The sequence below is a fragment of the Phasianus colchicus genome, chromosome 7 (assembly GCF_987193195.1).
Source record: "Phasianus colchicus chromosome 7, bPhaCol1.hap1.1, whole genome shotgun sequence".
Taxonomy (NCBI): domain Eukaryota; kingdom Metazoa; phylum Chordata; class Aves; order Galliformes; family Phasianidae; genus Phasianus; species Phasianus colchicus.
In genome coordinates, this window is record NC_143442.1 from 2,102,335 (window position 1) to 2,124,965 (window position 22,631).

The 22,631-nt window shown below is 41.7% G+C and overlaps 1 protein-coding gene across 2 annotated transcripts in view; it reads right to left on the reverse strand.

The window, feature by feature from the left end:
* KIF5C (kinesin family member 5C) overlaps positions 1-22,631 on the reverse strand; it is a 66,502-nt gene that overhangs the window by 6,967 nt on the left and 36,904 nt on the right. Inside the window, exons 12-26 of one of the 2 annotated variants that reach the window (XM_031590786.2) lie at positions 21,917-22,092; positions 20,798-20,866; positions 17,185-17,391; positions 15,851-15,997; positions 13,696-13,884; positions 11,587-11,704; positions 10,291-10,367; positions 9,167-9,276; positions 8,448-8,549; positions 8,042-8,102; positions 5,716-5,787; positions 4,871-4,975; positions 4,507-4,575; positions 2,177-2,393; positions 962-1,075 (exon numbers count right to left, since the gene is read on the reverse strand). In XM_031590786.2, coding sequence (XP_031446646.2) covers positions 969-1,075; positions 2,177-2,393; positions 4,507-4,575; positions 4,871-4,975; positions 5,716-5,787; positions 8,042-8,102; positions 8,448-8,549; positions 9,167-9,276; positions 10,291-10,367; positions 11,587-11,704; positions 13,696-13,884; positions 15,851-15,997; positions 17,185-17,391; positions 20,798-20,866; positions 21,917-22,092 — 1,826 coding nt within the window. In that variant the 3' untranslated portion in view covers positions 962-968. The remainder of the gene's footprint in view (positions 1-961; positions 1,076-2,176; positions 2,394-4,506; positions 4,576-4,870; positions 4,976-5,715; positions 5,788-8,041; positions 8,103-8,447; positions 8,550-9,166; positions 9,277-10,290; positions 10,368-11,586; positions 11,705-13,695; positions 13,885-15,850; positions 15,998-17,184; positions 17,392-20,797; positions 20,867-21,916; positions 22,093-22,631) is intronic. The other variant, XM_031590787.2, reaches the window with a different exon arrangement.

The following is a 22,631-nucleotide window of genomic DNA, read 5'->3' on the forward strand; positions in this document are numbered from 1 at the left end:
TTAAGGAAATAAATAGAGAGAGAGGTGCAATAGAGAAGCAGTCTCACGGGACTGTGTTGCTCGTCTTTCCAAGACAAGATTTTTGCTTATGAGTAGACACAGAATCCTTAAGTGCTCGCAATAAAGGAAAAGATTTACATTTTCAGCTGAAGAGAGACGACTAAGAGTGCAAAGCAAAAGAAGCAAAAGCAAAGTTTGCCAAATGCTGACGCTCAAATTCAGAGAGCTCTGTGCTGCTGCCAACTTAAGGCTGCTTTAGCCCTGCCCTGGGCTGCAGGTCTCCAGGTACAGCTGCTCAGGAGCAGGAGGGAGCAGGTCCCGCATGTGAGGGACAGAAGGAAAAGTGAAGTGCTTGTGAAGAAGCATATTTACCATATGGATCCATCTCTCAAGTATTATCTCACCCTAGAGCATGAAGTTTTCAACTTCTAACATTTTCCATTTTGAACTTTGCCCAGGAAAAACCCTTACTAGTTCCCAGGTGTGGTCTGTCCACAGGCAGCTCCTGCATGGGCACAGGAGTGCTTGGTTGCTTTTCAATCACGCAGAGCTAGTTCCTAGTACAGGGTTATTTCCCAGAAGTCTTTATCCTTAAAAAATATCACAAGGAAACATATTCGTGTTAGGAAAAGTGGAAAATGGAGCAGTCTCTGGAACTCTATTTTTAATACACAAGTTTCACACTTCTGTGTGCTAATTTCAGTACAGACTTGCAGCAGCATTTCAGTTTATTAAAAAAAGTTTCAAGTGATAAGTCATTAAAACAAAAACTCCGAGCAGCAGCTTGCAAAGTACTCTAAACAAGGCAACCCTCACTTAAATAACTTACTAGCTTTCTCAGTTAAAACATAGGCAAAAGACTCCCACCGAAACTAGGAAAAAAAAATACCGCTGGTCTGCTAAAAGCAAAATAGAAGAGAAGTGGTGATCGGTGAAAGAACAGTTGGGTCTTTGGTCTTACTTCTCATCTATTTGGTGCTGTGATAGTAGCTGGAGTTGGACATCCCTCCCCCTCGGATGGCATGGACAGCTGTTGGAGACGATGCTGGGTAATGACCAGGGCGGATGGGTTTGGCTGCAGAGAAAGCAGGAAACCAAACAACACAATTAGCTTTTTCCAACAGGATTTTACCTCACCTTATCCTTCGGTACAAAATCCATCGTGTATATGACTGCTTGTCAGTTTAGTGTGTAATCAGGAACACGGTGTTCCCTTACCTTGGCCAACAACAAATACATCGCTTTTCTGTTTGTGATAGAGTCCTCTGACCATCTCATGCATGCCTATCATCTCTACAAAGACTGTGAATCACAGAATCACAGAATTGCCAGGGTTGGAAGGGACCTCAAGGATCATGAATCTCCAACCCCCCTGCCACACACAGGGCCACCAACCTTCCCACCTAATGCTAGACCAGGCTGCCCACGGCCCCATCCAATCTGGCCTTGAACACCTGTGGGCTGTCTGTACAGCAGAGAGAAGTCAAGACTCATTTGGTGGTCACTGATGTACTTTCTGTGTCCAGTAATTACATTACCAATGTAATTCCAGAAGAAGCAGAGACAGAACTGATAATGGCTTTTTAGGAGAGGCAGCATAAGGCAGGAAACACTGCATGCTAATTTTTTCCTCTGGTTTTAAGGCACCCATGTTAGCACCGCCATGCAGTAAATTATCCTTCTATCTTATCAATTCCAAGAAATCATTTCAAAAATTGCCAACTGAAAAGTCCTATATTGAACACTACTCGATTGCATGCATGGATTCGGGTTGTACCACAGAGATATACCAAGCAGAATATTTGACTCTACATAGCCCAAATGAAAGCACGAGGAGTAGTAATCGGAAAAGGAGAGGAAGGAGCTGAAAGGCAGAATAAGAGCACGATGGGGAGCAGGAAGAAAGTGAGAGACTGATTTAAAGAGACACTTTTTCAGGTCAGTAGAATGACACACAAGACCCATTATGCCATTTATTTACTGAGCTAAATAGCAAAGGCACTTTAAACTTGAGGTGGGGCATATTCTATTAAAAAGTGAAGTCTTTGAAGCTGCTTGAGCAACAAGGGAGAAGCAGACTCAGAGGTTTGCCCCAGACTCCTGCTTTCAGAGCCCTTTTCTTTCAAAAATGAGCAAACAAATCAACCAACGAAGTATGTGAGCAACACCTCCTTACCAATCTGAGCAGAGTGTGCTCTCCGTGCCATGTTTTTGGCTCTTACAGCCTCCTTAATGCGATCCACCTCCTGCTGGTACCTCTTGCGGTCTCTCATGGCGTTCTCCTTGGCCTCCTTCAGTGCACTCTCCAGGGCCTTAACTCTCTCTGCCGTAGCTCTAAGTCGTTTTTCCAGCTTAGGAAGCTCACAACGAAGATCTGCATTATCACGTACCAGCTGCAAGAAGAGAAGGTTCAAAAATACCCTGTGAGAAACCATAGCAAAGGTCATCTTACAAGGAGACAGAAATCACCACTATTCCTTGTACACCGTGAAGGAAAGAAACAGGTTTCCTCCAGAAACGCCTGTGAAAAGCTTATGCCAAAGAAACGTTTTCTCTTCCTATTAATCATGCTGGTTATTTGTCCAGCTGAGCTACTGATCATTCAACAGGGAGATCAAAGAACACGATTTCACAGATGACTCTGAAGGTTAGAAGGCTCTGGACGAACCCTGCAGGGCACTACAGCAACAACCAAATTTCCAGACCCTCAGAGCAACTCAGCCAGAAACTCTGCATTTCTCAGCATGCAGACACGTCTGGCATTTCACAGGTACTTGATCACTGCATTGCTTAAAACCCACAGTGCTTAAACACAGCTTACAGACAATAGTTGGCATGGCCAAGAATTCACCATCGCCAGTGGTCAGGGGATGTTTACCTTCTTGTTCACTATTCAAGCATTAAGGAGAAGCAGAAACTTTCCGTTCCTCATCCATTGCTAAGAATTCACCTTACTGCCTATAACTATAGATGACAATACTTTTAATTCACAGACTTCCTTGATTGTGAACCTGAACAAGCTCTACTGCTCATCAGAATAATATCTAAGGTCTTATTCAACCGTAGTCAAGGAGGCAGATTGATTTTTAGCTAAATAAAAACTGATACAGACAGATTCTTGGTTATAAAAAGCACGGTACGTTTCTACAGAACAATTACACCATTACTAAAAGTCAACAGATAACTGTTCCAAAAAATGATACTCCCCTTTCTGAAGTAAAGGGAAGAAAATGGTTTTGCTACCGTATAAATAATACAGTAAAGCAACAGCATGCAGTAAAGTTCACACACTGTTTCACAATCAAAACGTTTTACACCTGCTGGTCGAGGCTGAGTGCCAAAAGAAAAACACAAGCAAAGCTAAAAAAAATAAACAAAAATAAAAATTGTCACAATGTGCTTTTGCTGAAAGTGTCAAGCACGTGTTTTACCAAACAGCTCTAATTTGGAATAAGTGCGGGATGATCTCCTATTCAGGTCAAGCCCAACGTCATTTTTTATTTAAGTTTCTTATGAGACATGAACTCCTCAGTTGTTTTTGAGTAAATATACATTAACGAGAGCTATAAAAATCTGAAAAACTAGCAGAAATGTGATCAGAATGCAAAAAAAAAGGCAATAGAGTGAAACGAAAAAACATTATTAACATGTCCTGATTTCCACATTTAGAAAGTAGGTCTTTAAACCATCTGTTAAGCAGGAATCTTAAAATACTGAACCTTAATGGACACTTGTCACAGTCCAGCACTGCTTGCATTTTTGGCATTTCTACAGGAATAAATAAAGCAAATCTTGGAGAGTGCTGTGTTTCTCTAACAGTTTCAGAAAACTGCAATTAAGAATGCTATGTTAGTATTCATAAATGAAACCAGAAGCCTCTTCTACTACTTCGTACTCTGCATCTGAGATGTGGGATACAGTTCAATAAAACTGACATCTTAGACGAGGGTGGAATCTTACTGGCAGAAATGATCCATTTTTACCTACTGAGATAGATATACCCATATACACACACTCTATTAGTATTTAGACTCCCAAGTAAGCAGAGGGTTCTTTCCTTGATCTGTACCCAACTGCTTGCCTACAGCACACCCCTACACCTCCCACTTGTTGGGCTGGCACCCACAGTGAAGGGCTCTCATTGCTCTGAAAAGCAGACATCCAAAGGAAATGGAAGCTCTTAAAAAATAGGGAAGAGATGGAAATCATCATGCCCAAAAATGGCCAGCCTCAGCATCCCCGGGGAGGCACCAGCTCTTAAGCTGCACAGAAAACCTCTATTTCCAGCAATAAAATCTGGGGTGAAGGAGGAGGAAGGGGGGACAGATGTTCAGTGTGATGCCTGTGTCTTCCCAAGATACATGTGATAAGCCCTGCTGTCCTGGAAGTGGCTGAACATCTGCCTGCTGATGGCAAGAGCTGAATGCACTCCTTTGCTTGCGCAAGCAACTTATGCTTTGCCTATGAAACTGTCCTTATCTCAACCCACAATTCTCACACTTTTACCTTTCTGCTTCTCTCCTCCATTCCACTGATTGAGCGAGCGGCTGTGAGGTTCTGAGCTGCCTGCCAGGGCTAGACCACAACAACATTCCAGTAAGTAGGTGTAGTCCTAATGCCAACAACTTCAGTTGAGAACTATAGGTACCATTTCCTTAAACAGCACCTACATATTAGCTTCAAAAATTATTCTCTTAAACATATAAAAATATAATCTGGGGGGGGGGAAAAAATGTAATTTGTAATACTAGAGAACAGCGTTACACGTGCAGTTTTTCCTATGGGTGATATTACTATAAGTCAATGAAAAAGGCACAATGGCTTTTGATTTAATAGCAAAGCAGGCACCGGAAGGAAGTGAAGCTCCTACCTGTTTGTGAACCTTAGTAAGCTGTTCCAGGTTGTTCTCAAGAAAGGAAATTTTCTGCTTCTGCGCAGCACTTCCGCCTCCATCGTCACTGTCAAGCTCAACGCTCTGCACAGAGAGTTCCAGACTTCAGCAAAACCATGCAGAAACTCAAGAGGAAGCTCAGGTATTTTGGAACGTAAGTTTGCCAAAGACAGAAAAGCCTTCCCCAAATTAAAGAGACGTTATTTCACCTGTTCATTTGATATTTAGGGGCCGTACTGCCCTCCACACAGAAAATGAAATATTCTTACTGAACAGTCTATGGATCCTGAATCACAGGCTTTAGGAGGGCAAAAGAATATCCCTTTCTCTCCAGTTCTAGGTAACATTTTTATCATATATGGCTTTTCACTTTTAACAAATAAACAGTAGTAATACCCGCTTCCCCAAAGCCACTCTAAAGAGCTAAGAATTACTGTGAAGCCTCTGAATATTTATGCAACTTTTTACTCTGATTCAGCAGTTAAAAACACCTGAATTTCTGCTAAGAAACTCTGGCCACACAATAATTTTGCTAGGAAAAGGCCAAGTAGCCACAGGATGATAAAGTCACAGCGTTCAGCAGAGCACACATTAGTGCAGGTTATATTGAGCAGTTTCTGCTATCCATTACACCATCTTTCAGAATGCAGTAACTTCCCTTAACTGCCAAAACCTGTCCTTAGGATCCAACAAGAGCCAAAGCTTGGATAACCATCAGGACAGTCTTCATGCTACTGCTCATAGATATTGAAAAAAAGATCCCATTCTGTAATAATATGCTCAGGTGGGTTGCAGTATGTTGGATGACAGGAGTGCATTCTTACTTTTTTAACACGAGTGGTGAGATCTTGAACAAACAGTTTGCGTAGGTTATGAAGAGTCTGAAGTTCTCTTGCCTAGAATCAATTTACATGAGAAAAAAACAAAACAAAACAGATCACTAAGATAGACAATAGGCATTCTGGGGTTTTAAATAAAACAAACAAAGACACCTCTGCAAATTTATGTAGACAATATGACTTTAATGTGATTTATGTATAGGGATGTTCCTGCCTGGTACATGCATTGGCTGTTCAGGCAGCCTACAAACAAGCTGCTCACAGAATAACAGGGCATGCACTTTTCCTCTTGCCTGTGCATTGCCATATGCTGTTTGCAACACCAAAGCCACAAGTCTCACAAACTGGCCGTGGTTACACATATCCAGCTATGTGACTTTGGATTCACTGCATAGCAAATTCACTGACTGGGTCTGAGTGCTTAATCATAGGTACTTAAGATCTCAAGGTGCATTTTAAGCTCTGGCAAAAATCCAGGTTTTCCCAGCTTTTTCTATATATCAACTTCTTGGGCTCAGCAAAATAATGACCTTAATCCAGACCGAATACAAGACACGAGATGGGGCAACCCTGCACCCATTCCAAAATGAACAAAAACGCTACATCATTTTCAGGTAAGGAAGCTTTCTAGACAATCAAGTTCACCTCAATGCCATTTGCACCAAAACCACGTTGAAAAGAACTCTCTCTCCAAAGTTGGAAAGTGCAACCTCAGCTTTTCCATTTCACGCTTATCTGCTCATGTACTGGAACTTAAATTAATCACACTGTGAGCACCACCATGACTACAAGCTTTTAAAAACTCAAATTTCTTGTCTTTGTCTCTGAAAAGAGAAAGTTAAAACTGACTGCATGCCAAAAATGAGATGCTTCTTCTATGGACTACAGAATGACTGGAAACTGTACAGCATACGCACGGCTCCTTTAGGAATTATTCTGTAATCAGAAGATGCACAGCATGCCATTCTAAACAACAAAGGTGCAGAGCAGAAGCCTCCCAGGGAGCTGACATTCAGGTGTGCTGCACAAGCAGCAGACCTCCAACCTGTAACTCCTTCCAGCGAGCCCCTTCATCTTGCTTCTGTATCAGCCCGGCAGTGGAAAGGAGCACAAGTCACAGCCAGGGCAGCAGATGTGGCCTCACAGAAACTGTTCTCCACCCCTTCCCCAAAATCACCACCCAAATGCTAGCCAATGCCTACAGAGCCTGATGCCTGGATCACCATACTGCTTGACTTCCAGCTCCCTCGACCATTTGGTGTATAGGGTTAATTAAGTCTCCCCACCGTGCAAGCAGTGTAGGAGTCTGATGAACACAAGTCATGTAAGAAAGGCTGATTAACTCTCTTTCTTACAAGATTTTAAATAAATAAGGCTTATAGTTTGGGGAGCCAACAGGAGCCCAAGTTGTATGAACCCAAATAGTTTGGCTTCTGATTTTTACATGTAATGAACTCCAGCTGATCCTGAGGTTCACCACAAGCTTAATTTTGAAGCAGTACATAAAGCAGAAAAGGCATTTCTGCATTTGAGTTTACAACCAAACTACCTCTAGCAAAAATAAATGTGATGCTACTAAAACAGACCAACCCGTGAGATCTTTGAGAAAGCTGGCATATTTTACAGACAGCTAAAAAGGTAGCTTCCAACCAAACTGCGCAGCAGCAGCTTCAGGACTGAAACTGTCCATCTTTGATTGCAATTTTAACATTACATGCACAATATCAGATTCCTTTACAAGCCACTGCACGGGCCAAGTGAGAGACAGGTATGCATCATTTGGGTGTAGTTACCCTGCATTCAGCATACTGGTCACTTCAGGTGTTTTCAAGGAAGAAGGGCAGCAAAACACAGTACTAGTAGCCTCAGTAGTGATAGCTTACTCACAGGAGACTACAACAGTGGCATTTTACCTAGAACTTAAAATTCAATTTCATGATTTGGGAAATGCATAGACTTAGCTTCATAGAATCATCACACAATGACAGAATAGCCCAGGTTGGAAGGGATCAAGGATCATGAGGCTCCAACCCCCTGCCGCATGCAGGGCCACCAACCTCCACATTTCACACCAGCCCAGGCTGCCCAGGGCCCCATCCAACCTGGCCTTGAACACCTCCAGGGATGGACGGGGCATCCACAGCCTCTCTGGGCAGTCTGTGCCATCACCTCATCACTCTCATGGTAAAGAACTTAAAGCTTATCTGATATGAATTAATCATTTTCATGAGCACCAATGCAAGTGTTTTGGTTACACATCAGTGATGAAAACATAGGGAAAAAAACTCAATAACTTGTAAACAGGACATACCACTGTTTCCTCCAGCCCCTTAAGATCTTCTCTTGCTTGTTCCCTTTTATCATTAAGCAGTCTAAAAAGATCACAACATTAAACATTAAATCAAAAATGTTTTTAAAATATTCTCTTTTTCCCATGTGTTAAGAAATGGGGGATTTGAGATTTGCCATGATATTTCATAAAAGTGGAGCTCTAAAACACCTTTTCAGCACACATCAAATCTACTGTTAAAAAGCCTAAAACTTTAAAAAAGGAGTAATTAGTAATCATTCATTTCTACTGCACGTTGGCTTTGCTACTGAAATGCTATTTTCAGCACGAATGTTTCAACACAAATGCTTCCCGCCAGGATGTTTCCTGCGCACACATTAAAAGACACCAGATTCAAGGACACCAGGTGAGAAAACTGTTGACTTACATGAGCTTTTCCAGTTTCATTTCTCTCTCCTGGTCCTCAATTTTTAATTTATCATAATCAGCACTCAGCTTCTCTTGTTCCAGTTGGAGCTTCTGATTCATACTGGAACGAAAAGAAAAAACAACAAAAGGTCTGAACATCTCAGTCCTGAAGGCCATAAATACACAGTTCAGTTTCCATAAACAAAACTAAGTAATTCTGCTGTAAAATTCTGGAAGAAATTAAGGCTAACAAACCTGAAAACCAATAGATTTTATTTTAAAATACTGGAATATTAAACAATCATCCATATACTCTCCTGCCTTGTTTGTCTTATCTTAAAGGACACATTGTTCTTGCATTCTTTCTGTTCTGCTTTCTCATGTCCCTACTGTTATTTACCCACACTATAAATATAGACAGGAGTGCTAAATCAGGGTTGCCCAGATTTTGTGAACACTTCAAAAATAAGAGCACAACAGTAAAAAAGAAACTTTAAAACCTTTCCAAGCAGGAGGCCATCTAACAGTTATATTCCTGTGTCACAAAGAAAAACCATGAATGTGAAAACAAGATACACTGGAGTCTGTGATATAGCTGTTGCATGTAAGGATAATACTTTCCCTAAGGCTCTGAAGTACAGAGATATCAATTAATGCTAATAAAACCAACCAAAAAAACAGTCCTGCAGTGTCACAGAGCAGTACAGGAGCACAAAAAGTGACAGTGAGTAAACATACTCTCTGATTTCATCGATTGTTTTCTGCTTCTCTTCAATTTCATCTCTCAGCCTGGACAGCTGCTTCTGATGGGCTTCCCTGTGACTCTCCATCTGCTGCTCCAGTGCCTTCTGCAGAGCACAAAATGCAAAGCCATACATGAAACACAAATCAAGTAACACACCTAAGGTTGTTTTTTATCTATCATCTAAATTAACCCATCTTTCTGGATTGTTTAGCCACAGCCCTGTTATTTAAATTGTATGGTTAGATATATTTCAAGTTGTAAGAAAAAAACTGAATGCATCTCACTTTAAATTGCTGATCAGTGATAAATTTTTTTTCTTACAAATGTAAGGAATAACTCCACAGCTGTTTTTACAACCCTAACATTTTGTAACGGAGGTAAAAATTCTCCAGCTGACAAATCTCTACCACCATCTTTGTGAAACTGTATTTTCCTTCTGCACAACTTGCAATCTCATCAGAAGCACTACCAGCTCATCATTTCCTAACATTTCTTCTTTGCATCCTACAGAAAGGAGGAAGTATCAGAGAACAGGTTTGTATTTCATTATTATTTCTATGAAATAGTCTTGCCAAACAATTTGGAAAAATGGTCTGGCTTCATTTTCATTAAATTTTAGTTCCTAAATGATATTAACCCCAGTAACCTGGTGCACTGCTTAGCAAATTGGCTTCAGCTGAGTTCCTGGAAATGGCAAATATCAGAGTGACAGAGAGGTGAATCCTTTTTCAGCCACACCTAACAAAATCACTCTCAGCCATGGATGCTGGGTCTTATTTTTCAGTTCTCTGTTCGTGTGATTTGAGGAACCAAAGCAGCTCCACAGTGCACCAAACCTCTGTGGGTCAGCAGACAAACTGGTCTCAGAAGACACTCACCTCAAATACTCAGGCTGTAACTTTTTCCTTCATCTGGCCACCGGCCTCAATTCTCTAATTTCAAACTGCAAAGGTCACTCAATTCTAAGAGATCAGGTTTTCTAACAGAAGCCAGCAATTCTGACAGTGGCAGAAAAGTTCTTTTAAAAGCACACATACAGGAAGACAGAATTACACTCTAATTATCAGCTAATGAATGATCTCACCAAGAAATCAACTTTAATATTGCAGCACATTACCTTCATTTCTTCTGCATCCTGAAGCCGGGTCAGGTGCTCCTTCTCCTTATCTTTGAAACTGACTTCATGCATTTTTTCTGTTTGAAGTTGGAGACAGTTGAGAGTTAACCAAGCAATCGTACAACATCTCTATGTCAAGCCATTTAAAAAGAACAAGCGTTGCTTGCAAGGCAGGCATCAAAATCATGGTGAGACTGTTCTGGAGGGGCAGACACAGCCATTGTTTTCCAGTACCCTGTGTGTGACCACTGTCCAAACCCTGCTGCTGTTACTAACAGCCCACGCAGCACTTTCCCAACCTCCCCTCATCTCCTATGACTCTGCCTGTAGGGATCCTCCCTCTCCCCTTTCTGCTGGGCAATGGTGGCCTCCAGAGACAGATCATTTCTCGTGAGTGGGGTGGGAAGATGAGATGTGTGAATAAAAAATCACGCAGATGTTAAAAATCCTGTCACCATCTGCTGCTCCCAGAGTCAGAGAATAGCCCCTGTACAGCAATCCGGAGTAATTCTAAGGCTACATTGTAATTATACATAAAACAGGAGCTTGGCAAAGCAAGAAAAACTCCTTTTGATAGAAATTTTCCACACTGAATTAGAATGGGAAAAAAAAAACAACCAACTCTTAAAAATGAAGTCAGTTGGATCCTATAGAGCAGCCAGGAGAGAAACTGCTACTCAATCCTAATGGAAGCATCTTCCTAATGAATGGAAGCATCTTTCCAGAGAGACAACTGAAATTAGGTGGACAGCCAAGAATTTTCAAAACAGACATTCAAAAGATTGATTGCTTTTGATGTTTGTTTGGTTTTTTTGCCTCACATCATGAAAGTAAAAGGTGAAGCTTCTTGCCAAGCTTTTAATTCTTTTGAAAAATTAAGTTTCTCTGCATTCTGTGAATGGGTCAGGCTGAAAGGGTTACCTCAAGTATAACGTACAGGTGCAACACATTGAATGATCTGAATCACAATTTTATGACTTCACTGCAAAATACAAGCAGACAAAAAGTGGGACTACCAAGGCAACAGTTCAACATCAGAGCTTGGCCCTATGACATCAGGTCCTCTGTCACTACACATTGCAGAGCTTAGGGCCAGGTAAATGAGCTAAAATCCCATCTGTTTAGTGGTATTTCTGTGACAGTGGGAATACAAGTATGACAAAAGTAGAGTAGGATTGAAAAATGAAATGCTGCAGCAGTGCCAGGCGAGCTGTATGTACAATACTTTGTTCAAAACTGCATTTTCTAAGATACAGCTGATGAAAGAAATGATGACCACAGGAACCAACATTGTACCTTGAGCACGTAACTTGGCAAGCTCTTCACTGAGAGAATCCTGGGACTCTTCCAGCTGCCTTCTCTTCTGCTCCATGTTTTGCATGTAGTCTGTCAGGGACTTGATCTTTGCTTCATGCTTTAAAGGCAGAGGGAACAGGAAAGAGATGTGAGCACAGATGTGAGATGTGCACACACAAGTCATCCACCACCTCAAGGATCAGATTAACCCAGCAATTATGTAGCCATACATCTTTTCTTTTTACGTGGTACCACTGCAGTTATGTGACTACCATAATAAAGAAGCATGCTGAGACACCTAACAATGTAAAAGGCCCCATACAGTTGTAATATGGAGCTGCAGATCAGTCAAGGAATAGCAAGGTGTAAAAGAATGCTAGCAAAATTACTCCAGCTGAATCCTAGGAGGAAGCAGGGAAGAAGAATCAGCAACATAAACATCTCTCTCCCAGCAGAGTGCTCCAGATACTGACAGTGCTTGCTGTCACATCCTCACCACCAACGTCAGCATGAAACCACCAAACTTAAGAGTGGCAGAAGGTTGGGTAAAACATAAGGAAAAAGGGTAGAAACTAAAGAAATGCGTGTGACAATTTTAACAACATCACTGTTATCACTCAAAGTCTTTCCGCATCAAATTATTTCTTTTCTCTCTGCAGTAATTAGGCCTAGACTAATAAATGGGCTGTTAAGGTTTAAATTAAGCCAACAATAAATTTTCACTTTACAGCCCTCTAACAACACTTTGAGCATAACACCTAGCTTCTTCCTGGGCTTAAAAACAGATGGGCCTCGACACCTGCTTAGTGGCAAGGCTTCCAAAATGGCAAAGCAAGGTGATCACCTGCTTGAAGAGTATCTCTGCTTGGCTTCATCACCATGTTAAAATGCAATACAAATATAGGGAGGGGAAAAAAGAAAGCACGTAGCCTTGCAGTCTCACTTCTTTCACTGCATTCTTTTCACAGCCTTGGATAAGTCATTCAAATACTAAACCTCCTAAGAAGGAGGTCTAAGAAGAAGAACAGCAACCCCACACAGACAGACAAGCTGGCTTCCACTTGACACACTCCTTCATTGGGTCAGCATAAGCCAACACCACAGCTGAAGGAAAATGTCCCAGCAGCCCACTGCTGATACTCATTCCCAGCTCTGTGCTGCCAATCCTCTTTCAGCCAGCAGAAGTAGGCATATAGCTGCTTTCGAGGCAAACCTTCATCTGCTTTACTAATGCAAGTAAAGCCCCTTTTCCCAAGGAAAGGGAGCAACACAGATTGGCAGGGTGATTTCTAGTAGCTGTATCCACTTCAAGACAGCATAAAAAGTGTAATTTTACTTAACGTTTTGGACAGCCAATATTTTCAGAATTCAAGCCTCCCTTGAATACTAAGAAGCACGCTTACAGCTACAGCTATTACTGCAGACCTGAATAGAGAAATTCTGCTGCAGGACAAGAGGCTATCCCTGCTCCAGGTTTTCTCTAAGTAACTGCTAGCAAAAGAAGTGGAGTAAATTCCAACTGTCTCCATCACTTCATGTGTGCAGTAATCAAAGAAGCATGGTGAAGCAGTTAGCCCTCTCTCTCTGCAGAATGCTGCAGCATGCATCACTGCCTGTAACATGCCACCCCCTGAAAAGCCCTCCTACCATCTGGATTTCTATCTTACACGGTCATGTTTTCTATAATGTATTATTAGATGCATATTGCTGCCCAGCTATCTGTTAGCATACTGACAGTCCAGATGTTGGGGCTCTCCAAATGCTTTATCAGAGACCCATACAATCATTGCTTCCTTTGTCAGTTTGCTTTCTAAGCAGAGGCACAAGATGCAAAAACATGCTAAGGAAATCCCTCTGAGAGCATTTTCACTATTATGCCATTGAAAACATTTTGAAATCAACAACAGGAGGACAGAATCTTACCACAGAATGTGCTGTAAAATGCTGAGGGGAGGAATGCAAAACAACAAACAACAGAATAGACAAGAGAAACACCTTTCTTCTCCCTGAATTCTCATTTCTCACTCCTAGCACACACATCTCATGAGGAAGGGGGCTGAGAAAATCATCAAACCTTGCTTCGAGGGAAAGAGGAAGAAGCAAACATACCTGTGAAATGAGGAGCTGGCAAGCTGCAAGCTCCCTCTCGCTGGCATTCATCTTCCTGTTGGAATCTATCTGGGCACTCTCCAGCTGCTTGCTGCGGTTCACCAGATATTTCACCTCAGACTTCATCTTGCTGATGTAAAGCCGTGCCATGGTGAACTCCTCTTCAATCACCCCGTTCACATCTGCTAACTAAACACATGGAAGATTGCAATCTAAAAGGTGTGGTCCTTATGGAAATCAATGTAAAGCAGTTTTCCTGCTGAGAAACAGTTGTCTGGAGCTAGATAACCTTTGTGAGAGCACAGTCACACTCAAGGAACACCCACAGACCTTCATGTTACCTTTAAACATGCTCCACCACTCTGTTTGTCTGAATTTTCATTGATAAGCCTCAAAAGTAAGAAATTAAGACTTGTCACAGTGTGCTTCATCAGCACCTGAAGTAATCAACTCCACCAGAATGCCAAAAGCATATTTTGGAGAAACTTTCTCATGTCACCAGAAGAGGACATTTTCCTTCTTTCAAGCAACTGGAAGCTGGAGAGCATTTTCAAAATGCTTCTTAAAGAAGTCTGCTCTTGAATGGCTGTGCTCCTTGAATAGCAGTCTACAACACAGGCATTGGTCTGAAAATCTTACCTGGTAAGAGCAAATTAATCCCCTTCATCTCCAATCATTAATATAATCCTATTTAGCATCTCTTCCTTCCTTGGTTAATAGAGTGCCTTTGATTTTTATGTCTTTCTCTTCATGATTTTCCTTCAGCTTCTTAATTCACATAACACACTGATGAGCTGTAAAGATTCTTCTTGAGTGTATGGACAATAATTTCATCTGGTTTTGCCTTTTTTCTAGCAGCAAAGGGAAGACAACATGTGCTCTGTCTTCTTCGAATAGCCCAAAAAATTTTACTGCCTTCAAAGCCCTCAGTCTGGTCTGAAATTAGACATACTTTGAGAAGCTGCTAATTGCCAACAAATTTCCAAGTATTCATCTAAAACCTTTTCAATCTTGCCTTATTTACAGACAGCTGCCCTGTAAAACGCTGACATCTTAGTTGCTATAAAAGCGTGTATCAAACAGCCTCCATTTGCAGAGATTTCCTCTTACAGCTCTTATTAAAACAGCCACCAGAGGTTGCTGTAACATCTAGCAAAATTTGGTCCCGTGGTCCAGGATCTGCATGAACACAAGGCAGCAGCATTTAGCACTGACCACATAAATAATCGCTGAGGTTTAGAATTTTGTTCTAATTTTGTCAATTGATATTGTAAGCATATCAATGTGAACATCTACCTCCTCTATCAGATCTATAAAGCCAAGAGCCTGACAGAAGACAAATTTCAAAGCAAAGCTGGCCAAAATTTGCACCATCTCCAGATATGTTCAGATGCCAAGGATTCTACTGCTTCAACAACCTACACCCCTCGTTCTTACCTTCCAACTTCAGAGGAAAAGAATCCTGTAGGAAGGCTATTTGCCAATACACAAGAGTTAATCTAATCCTAGTGTCATGTAGTATTTAAACGGTATGTAGCACAAATTTGCTAATGCTGAAAATGCTTTTAAAGCATCTTGTGTTCAGAAGTATACAGAAAAGCGTGGGCTCTTTGGTGAAGGCAGCCACTGTTCAAAGGTGAGAAACAAAGAGCAAAAAGTTTCCAAGCAGATCTCTTCCTTCACTCAGGTGTCCTGGACAGCTGTCACTACAGAAGTATGGATTTCAGAGCTGCTCAAGTTCACCTACACGTGGTTTTAGGATAAATTTCAAACAAAAAAGGAAGCTACCCAGAAGCCAAATCCCTCCAATAACGATTATTTAGATTCTGGGAATCTAAATTGCTCCAGGTCTGTGTGTGCATTGCTTGGACGGAGAACCCAGCCCAGGCCTCAGACAGCAGAGTTTAACAGATGCATCAGCACACAGATGGGCTGCATTAGTTTGGCCCCAAACACTGAGCTGGGAGTCAGTGTGGTAATTACGTGCACAGACACTGACCATCTCCAACCCAAAGATCTCTTCAGTGTTTTATGCTCTAACCAGGATTTGAACATCCTGGAAGAAGGGCTGCTGTGTCACACACACTCCATTCTCCTTATTTTCACATGGCAGGAGGTACAGGTTGGGGGGAAGCAATACAGACAGCTAACTTACTGTTTTAACATCATTAGTGCCAATGATCCCTCCGATCTCTCCCAGGTCTTTAAGCAGCAAGTTTAAGATTTCTGTGGCTCTCTTCTTCTGATGGTTACTGAGCTCCTGCAGCTGGCCCAGCTCCCTCTGGGTTGCTGACAGAACCGTCTGGAAAGGTTGAAAAGCAGAAGTTACCCTTCTTTCCTCAGATTTTCTCTATCCATACAAAAACGTCACGGAACAAAACAGAATTTCTTCTCTGTACACGATAAATCTACCAAACAATTCACCATCCCAAATCTCTTTGCTTGAATAAAGCAGCAGAGATGAAGCTGGGAGTTAACTGTGCTTCTACAGATTTCTCCCTGCTTCAGTGCATTACAATAGTGCCACTTTAGGGCATCAGTTCTTCCGTGATATCTAGGTTACACAGTACTGCCTTATATTTTCCTGGGACGTGTCTGCTGGCTCCATGCACTGACACCTACTCCAGCAGCACACAGTTCCACCTTGCCATAATCCACTTTCACAACTCACTTGCTAACAAGGCTACTTTAGATCTATTAAACGTAGTAAATCCTGTAAGAATCTTATTTGCATAATACATGTCAAAGAAGGTTAATCACGGAGAAACAGGTATAGAAGATATAAAATTCAATTTTTTCAAATGGATTTCATAGTAATCTGTTTTATTAAAGTGGATAACTAAGTCTTATAATGCTAGATATGCACGAAATCAGACATCTTAACAACATCCTCCTCGGTACATGTGAGGGATGGACCAACCTAGTTAAGCCAGTTTGGATTTTTCTCAGATTGGATTTTTTGCCTTACAATCAATGCATCATCTGAAGAAAGCTATTTTTTTTTCCTGAGATTCCCTTATTCTGTATGAGATCTCTGTTCCACAGCACACAGTCCAGAGAAACGCAAACTGATGCAATTTGCACACAGCAGGTTTTCACATCTTTCTTGGTACAATATCGCTTTCAAATGATCAAAACACAGAAGGGCCAGTTCTCACATTCAGCTCAGGAGCTGACATGGCGTGCAAAATACAGAGCTTGCAACGGAGCCACAATCTGCAATCAGCTTTCATAGTGCAGCTCCTGAATTAGCTTCATCGTATCCTTTAATTAATACACAAGATAGAAGGTAGCACCAGCAAGCACAGATCTTTTAACTCTGTTGCTCCAATCTTTGTACTAGTTATTAAACACACTTGCCAGCAGCATTTGAAAGCTCCCCAAAATGGCACAAGCTAGTAATTATCAGGGAAATCTATGGAAATCTTTAGGAGAGATGCAGAGTCAGGAGGGAGGAGGGAAGCAGCACTATAAACTGCCTGCTCTTACACTCTTCTGTGCCAGTTCATCAGCCAGCTGCTCGTTGGCTCTTGTTTTATCCTCCACTTCTTGGGATTTCTGGTCGTAATTGACAGCTAGTTCTTCCAGGGCTTGAAGGACCTCTTTCACTTCGTCTTTTGCAGCTTCATTCTCAATCTGAAGACGGGTGAGTTCCTCTTGAATCTTCTCATAATCTCTCCTAGTGGAGGCCAAAAGCTGCAAAGCAAATACGACAGGAGCGTAAATCACCCGAGGAGTCATTTAAAAGGTAACACTGAAAAGGGCAAAAACAGACAAAGAGAAAAGCAAAACGTGAGCAGGCAACGTGTGTACAGAAGACAGAATGCAAGAGGAGAAATCCTGCTCATCAGTTGCCACATAACTGTACATGAAGGAAGCTCCAAACTTCAATGAAAAGAAAAATCTCAATCAAATCCTATTACAACACACAACTGAGACAGAGAAGCTTATTTTAAGCTGTATGAGAGCTCCTAAACAAGTTTTCTGCCCTCAATCCAATCCTGCAGCAGGGACAAAGAAAACCCAACAGAGTAAAATACATAAGGACAGAATCACAGCTTTGAAAGGAAGCACGAAAAGCGCTCTCTGAGGCAGCCTCAGGGATCTTATGGCGTTAAAGGAATATTCTGATAAGCCAACTTTTGATGGTTATTTTTAGCAAACACTTGAAGCACGATGCTGATGACAGATTAGTCGCTCATATTTGCTGAAGCAGAGTATTAACTAAAGAAAATGCAGACTTCAGAAACGCTAGTGGACATTTCCAGCCTGTATTACATTTAAGTGTGCTCCTTCCACACTCAGAAGAGATTCAGTTGCAGGAGATGAGCTGCAACATCTCTCTCAAACTGACCACCCAAAAGGAGAAAGGCAGAGAAGACGCTGCTCTTTTTGGCTCAGAGTGCTAATGGAAAATAGGAAACCAACAAGCTGGCTTCAGACTCTGGCAGAGGCCCAAAGTGGCGAAGAGAGGATTCAGATGTAAGGGAAATTTATCTCGTGGTAATGCTGCAGCCTCAGAAGTGCACTCAAGTTATGAAAAAACCCACTGAATTGCCAAAGCCAGATGGCATGTAAATATTTAAACAACAAAATAGCTTAAAATAATCTTTCTACTAAACACAGATGGAACTATTATTTACATTTACTTAAGAAAATTTCTGTGTGAATATTGCTGCGACTTCAAGCAAAGGGAAGTGTTATATATCACCTAGAGCATAAACATCTCCCCAGGAGATTCCTGGTGATACAACATGGCAAAATATTCCAGGATTTAAAAAGGGTCCTCATAACACTGCAGCGATCAGCCCTAACAAAGGAATCCTGCCTAATGCTGAGGCTGCACCACAGTGAGGAGCACCCCATCCTGAGTGCTGCAGATCTATTTCTGAGCTTCATTTCTCACATCACAGACTCCTCGCTCCTGGAGATGTGTTATCAACACGTCCTTGTGAGAAGAGAATAGAACCTGACTTTACTTGAAACCAACACTTTGCAGTCCCAGCCCAAAAGCAGAGGCACTGGCAGCGAAATGCTTGGAGCAGTGATGAAAGAGCCAGTGACGAAAAGGTATCAACAGACACCAATATCAGCACAATGCCAGCTGGGCAGGCCTTGTATTTATAATTGACCTGCTAGCTTAATCAAGCATAAAAAAGTACTCCTGTTCATTAGGGAGAAGCAGAGCGAGGCAGCTGCTCTGCAGCACATATTTCAAGGAGCCAACCATGAGATGTAAGAGAACAGGTACATCCCTCCTGCAGCACAGGTGAACCTTACACATGGAAGACAGGACCTTGAAAAATGTTATTCAATTCCTGTGAAGGGGAAAACAAAAATGACTGCCTTATTAGCTTTCAAAGGTACGAGACAAACAAGCTAATCAGAGAGCCAGTTCAGCCTTCCAAACAAGTGGCACAACACCAGCTGCAGAGATTTCAGTAAGACAGCAAAGCCAGACAGGAACATGTGCAAAAATCGGGGAAAAGTGGTAAGAAAAGGATTGGGCCATTGAAAACATGTGTGCATACTCATAAATAACACTGAGGATGGAATGAGCTGAGGAATGGGCTGAGGAATAAGCCAGCTTACAATATGCTCCCAGATATTGGAACAGGTTGCCCAAGGAGGCTGTGGATGCCCCATCCCTGCAGGCATTCAAGGCCAGGCTGGATGTGGCTCTGGGCAGCCTGGGCTGCTGGTTGGTGACCTGCACACAGCAGGGGGTTGGAACTGGATGAGCAGTGTGGTCTTTTTCAACCCAGCCCATTCTATGGTTCCACGATATGTGAAACAAAGGAATGCAGATCACCCAGAAAATAATACACAAGAAAAGCCATGAGGGGAAAAATAAGGTCTAGATGAGAGCAGTAATGTAAACAAGATGGAAGAAGAGAGATGGTCTAACTAACACACACCAGAAAAAATTGTTGCTGAGAACACATTGAATTGTGTTACATCTGAATAGCCACAGGCACAGCTAGCATGCAACACAGAATAATCAAAAGAAGGTTGTGGGAAGTGAACAGAGCTTCATTACGGAGTAAAATGAAACTGGTAAACCCTTCAGTGGGGATAAAAGCCCAAGGGTAACACGTCGGTCATGAACAACAAGTAACCAACATTCTCAGATGTTGTTCTCTGCCTGTTAAGATACCTAACCTTGCAAGTCCTTTCTGCTAGGCTGGATAAAGATTAAGACAGGGACAGAATCATTTTTCACTTACAGGAGTGGTCTTAACATCTGAAAAAAAACAGTTGAAATGGCTCAGACATTTGGGACAGGTATTCTTCCAGAGAATCACACCAACATTGATCAATCAGTATTTTGGAATACAAGTGACAAGTGAGCTCCCAAACCAGGGTTAATATTCTTGGTCTGAATCTTCTTCCTCCAGTTTCTCCCAGTTTGATAAACAGCATATAATTGTTCCTGGCTGAATATCACAGCACATTTGGAGAACTCAGTAATTTGGCGTCAGTACCACTTCATGTCTTCAAATCTCCATAAACAAATGACAGATAAGAAAATGACTCTGAATGTAAGTTGTGATCACTTTCCTCATCTAGAAAAGCATTAACATTCCTTTACAGATAGAAACAGTGAGCAAAATAATGTCTGAAGCAAGCAATCCATGATTTTAGACCAAATCTGTGCCAGTAGGAGATTTTTCAGTCTCACAGATTTCTCTTGGTACTTTCTCTAATTGCTCATGCCAAAATAATGAACATCAGTCATTTATTATCAGCAGCAATTTGTATACTGTCAAACTAGGAAATCTGTTCACTACTTACTGCCCTGAAAGGATACAGGAATACTGAAAAAACATTTCTGAAATGAAATATATTGGCCACACTCCTCTCTTGGTATCTCCAGCGACACTTCCTACTAGGATGGTGGGCTTTACAAGGAATAATCAAGGCTTAAAAAGCTCTTGTGAGGATATTAGGAAATTTTGAAGTTTAAACCTTGCCTTAACGTGGGTTTCTCCTACCTTACTATGAGCACACCTAGCCAACAACTGTGACAGAATCACTACACAACGGTCACATAAGCAAAAGGTATTTTGCTTCTGGTTGGTTTTGTTGTTTTCCTCCTTACCTCCTCTTGATCCAACATTTGCTGTTTTAGCTTTTCAGCCAACTGGCTCTGCTGATTGATTTCATCATCCTGCAATGAAATAGGATTGGAGACTTTCAGTTTCTTTCCACAGGTCTCATTTGATTGCTCTTATTTGCCCCCTTCTAGTAAGAATAATGCCACAGCAAACCTTGAACAAGTTTAAAATAAAGGAGATTCTCTCAGGTAATGCAAATCAGGCATCCACTCTGACACACAGTCCTGTTCTGCTTCCTTCAAGAATAATTCAGGCCTTGCTACACTTGATGACCAACATTTTTTTTCTTTTTCTAATCAGTAAGTGAAACCTCTAAGAGTACTACAGGGTAGGTCTTCTCCATCCCAGAAAAGCTGTAATTTCTTAATGATCTTAACTTTTATTTGAATGTCAGCAACCTCTTGCCTTGCCATTTGCACACGGACTGTGCTGAGACCTCATGCTACAGCACAGCAGAGCTAAGGCTCAAAATTTCCCCTTGGTACTAAAAAAAAATAAGAAACAGTGGGCTTCTTTTTTGTAGTTTTCTGCTAATTACACTTGAAAATTAAAATAAGTTTTGATTCAACATTAAAGCTGTCCTGAAAACTTCTGCTAGGTTGCCTTTTAGGCGGCTCTCATTCATCACAGTCGATGTTTATAGGATGCCTTTTTCTCCACTTCTTATCTTCACACAAGCCAAAGCCATTAATGGCAAGTGCTCAGTAAATGTATTGCTGATAGCTTTAAGTGCCAATAATGTGCTTCAAGCTGTGCAAATCAAAAAAAGCCACCTGCACTCCAGAGAGTGCTCACAGCTAGAACAAGATGAACAAAAAAGGCCCCAGGGATGCTTTTGTTTTTTTCTTTTTCTTCAAAATTCTAATATATAGTAAACATGAAGATATAGTTTCCCTTTATTTTATATATGTATATTCTTTAATTTTCTTTCTTCCATGACTGAAACAATGTTAGTTTGCTGAGCATGTATTCTGCCAGGAGGAGAAAGAACAGTTCAAACTACACACCTAGGACACAAAATTAGCACCAAAACTAAAACCCACCCATCTTGGCTTTGGCTTCCATTTACTCACAGAGAATGGAGTCAAAACTAATGTTCACACCTTATCATCCAGCTGCCTGTAGAGACTGGCAATCTCCTCATCATACTTCTGCTTCTCCTCTGTTGAGATGCTGGCAACCACAGGTGTGATGTTGTCAATGATTGGTGTGTTATCACACGGCTCCAGGTTCTTCTGGTCTTTGGCACTGATCTGTTCATCTTCAGGCACAGCTTCTCCTGCAGGTACACAAGCCATGGTCACTACAACCCAGGGTACAGGAGAGGCCAAAAGCACAGGCATCCCAGGACAGTCCTGAATGAGGGACAGCCAGAAGGGTGATGTGGGCATAGGCCTGCCACTGGGACTGCCATAAGTAAAGGTAATGGGCAAAGGTAGGTGTAGAGAGATGGCCATGCAACCTCCAGGGTTAGAAAAACAATCAAACCAAATGTTGCAACACTTTGAATGGCTGCCACTGAAAGCACTGAACTCCTGACTTCCCTTTCACTTGGGCCCTTTATACATGGGATTAGCTCTGTGGATTAGCAGAAGGGGAAATAAGGAGGACAAAAATCAGACTTTCAGCCTAAAGCTAAAGACAACCAAATGTCCCTTCCTCTCCAGATTTCCAACTGCCTTATTAGCTTTCCCTCCCCCATAATGAACTGCTTGAGCACCAGGACAACAAGCAAGACAGCTGCATTTAAACCAATCTTCACGTTCTGCCTTGTCACGTCTAAAATGAAATAGCACAGACCAATTTTCAGATGTTGCC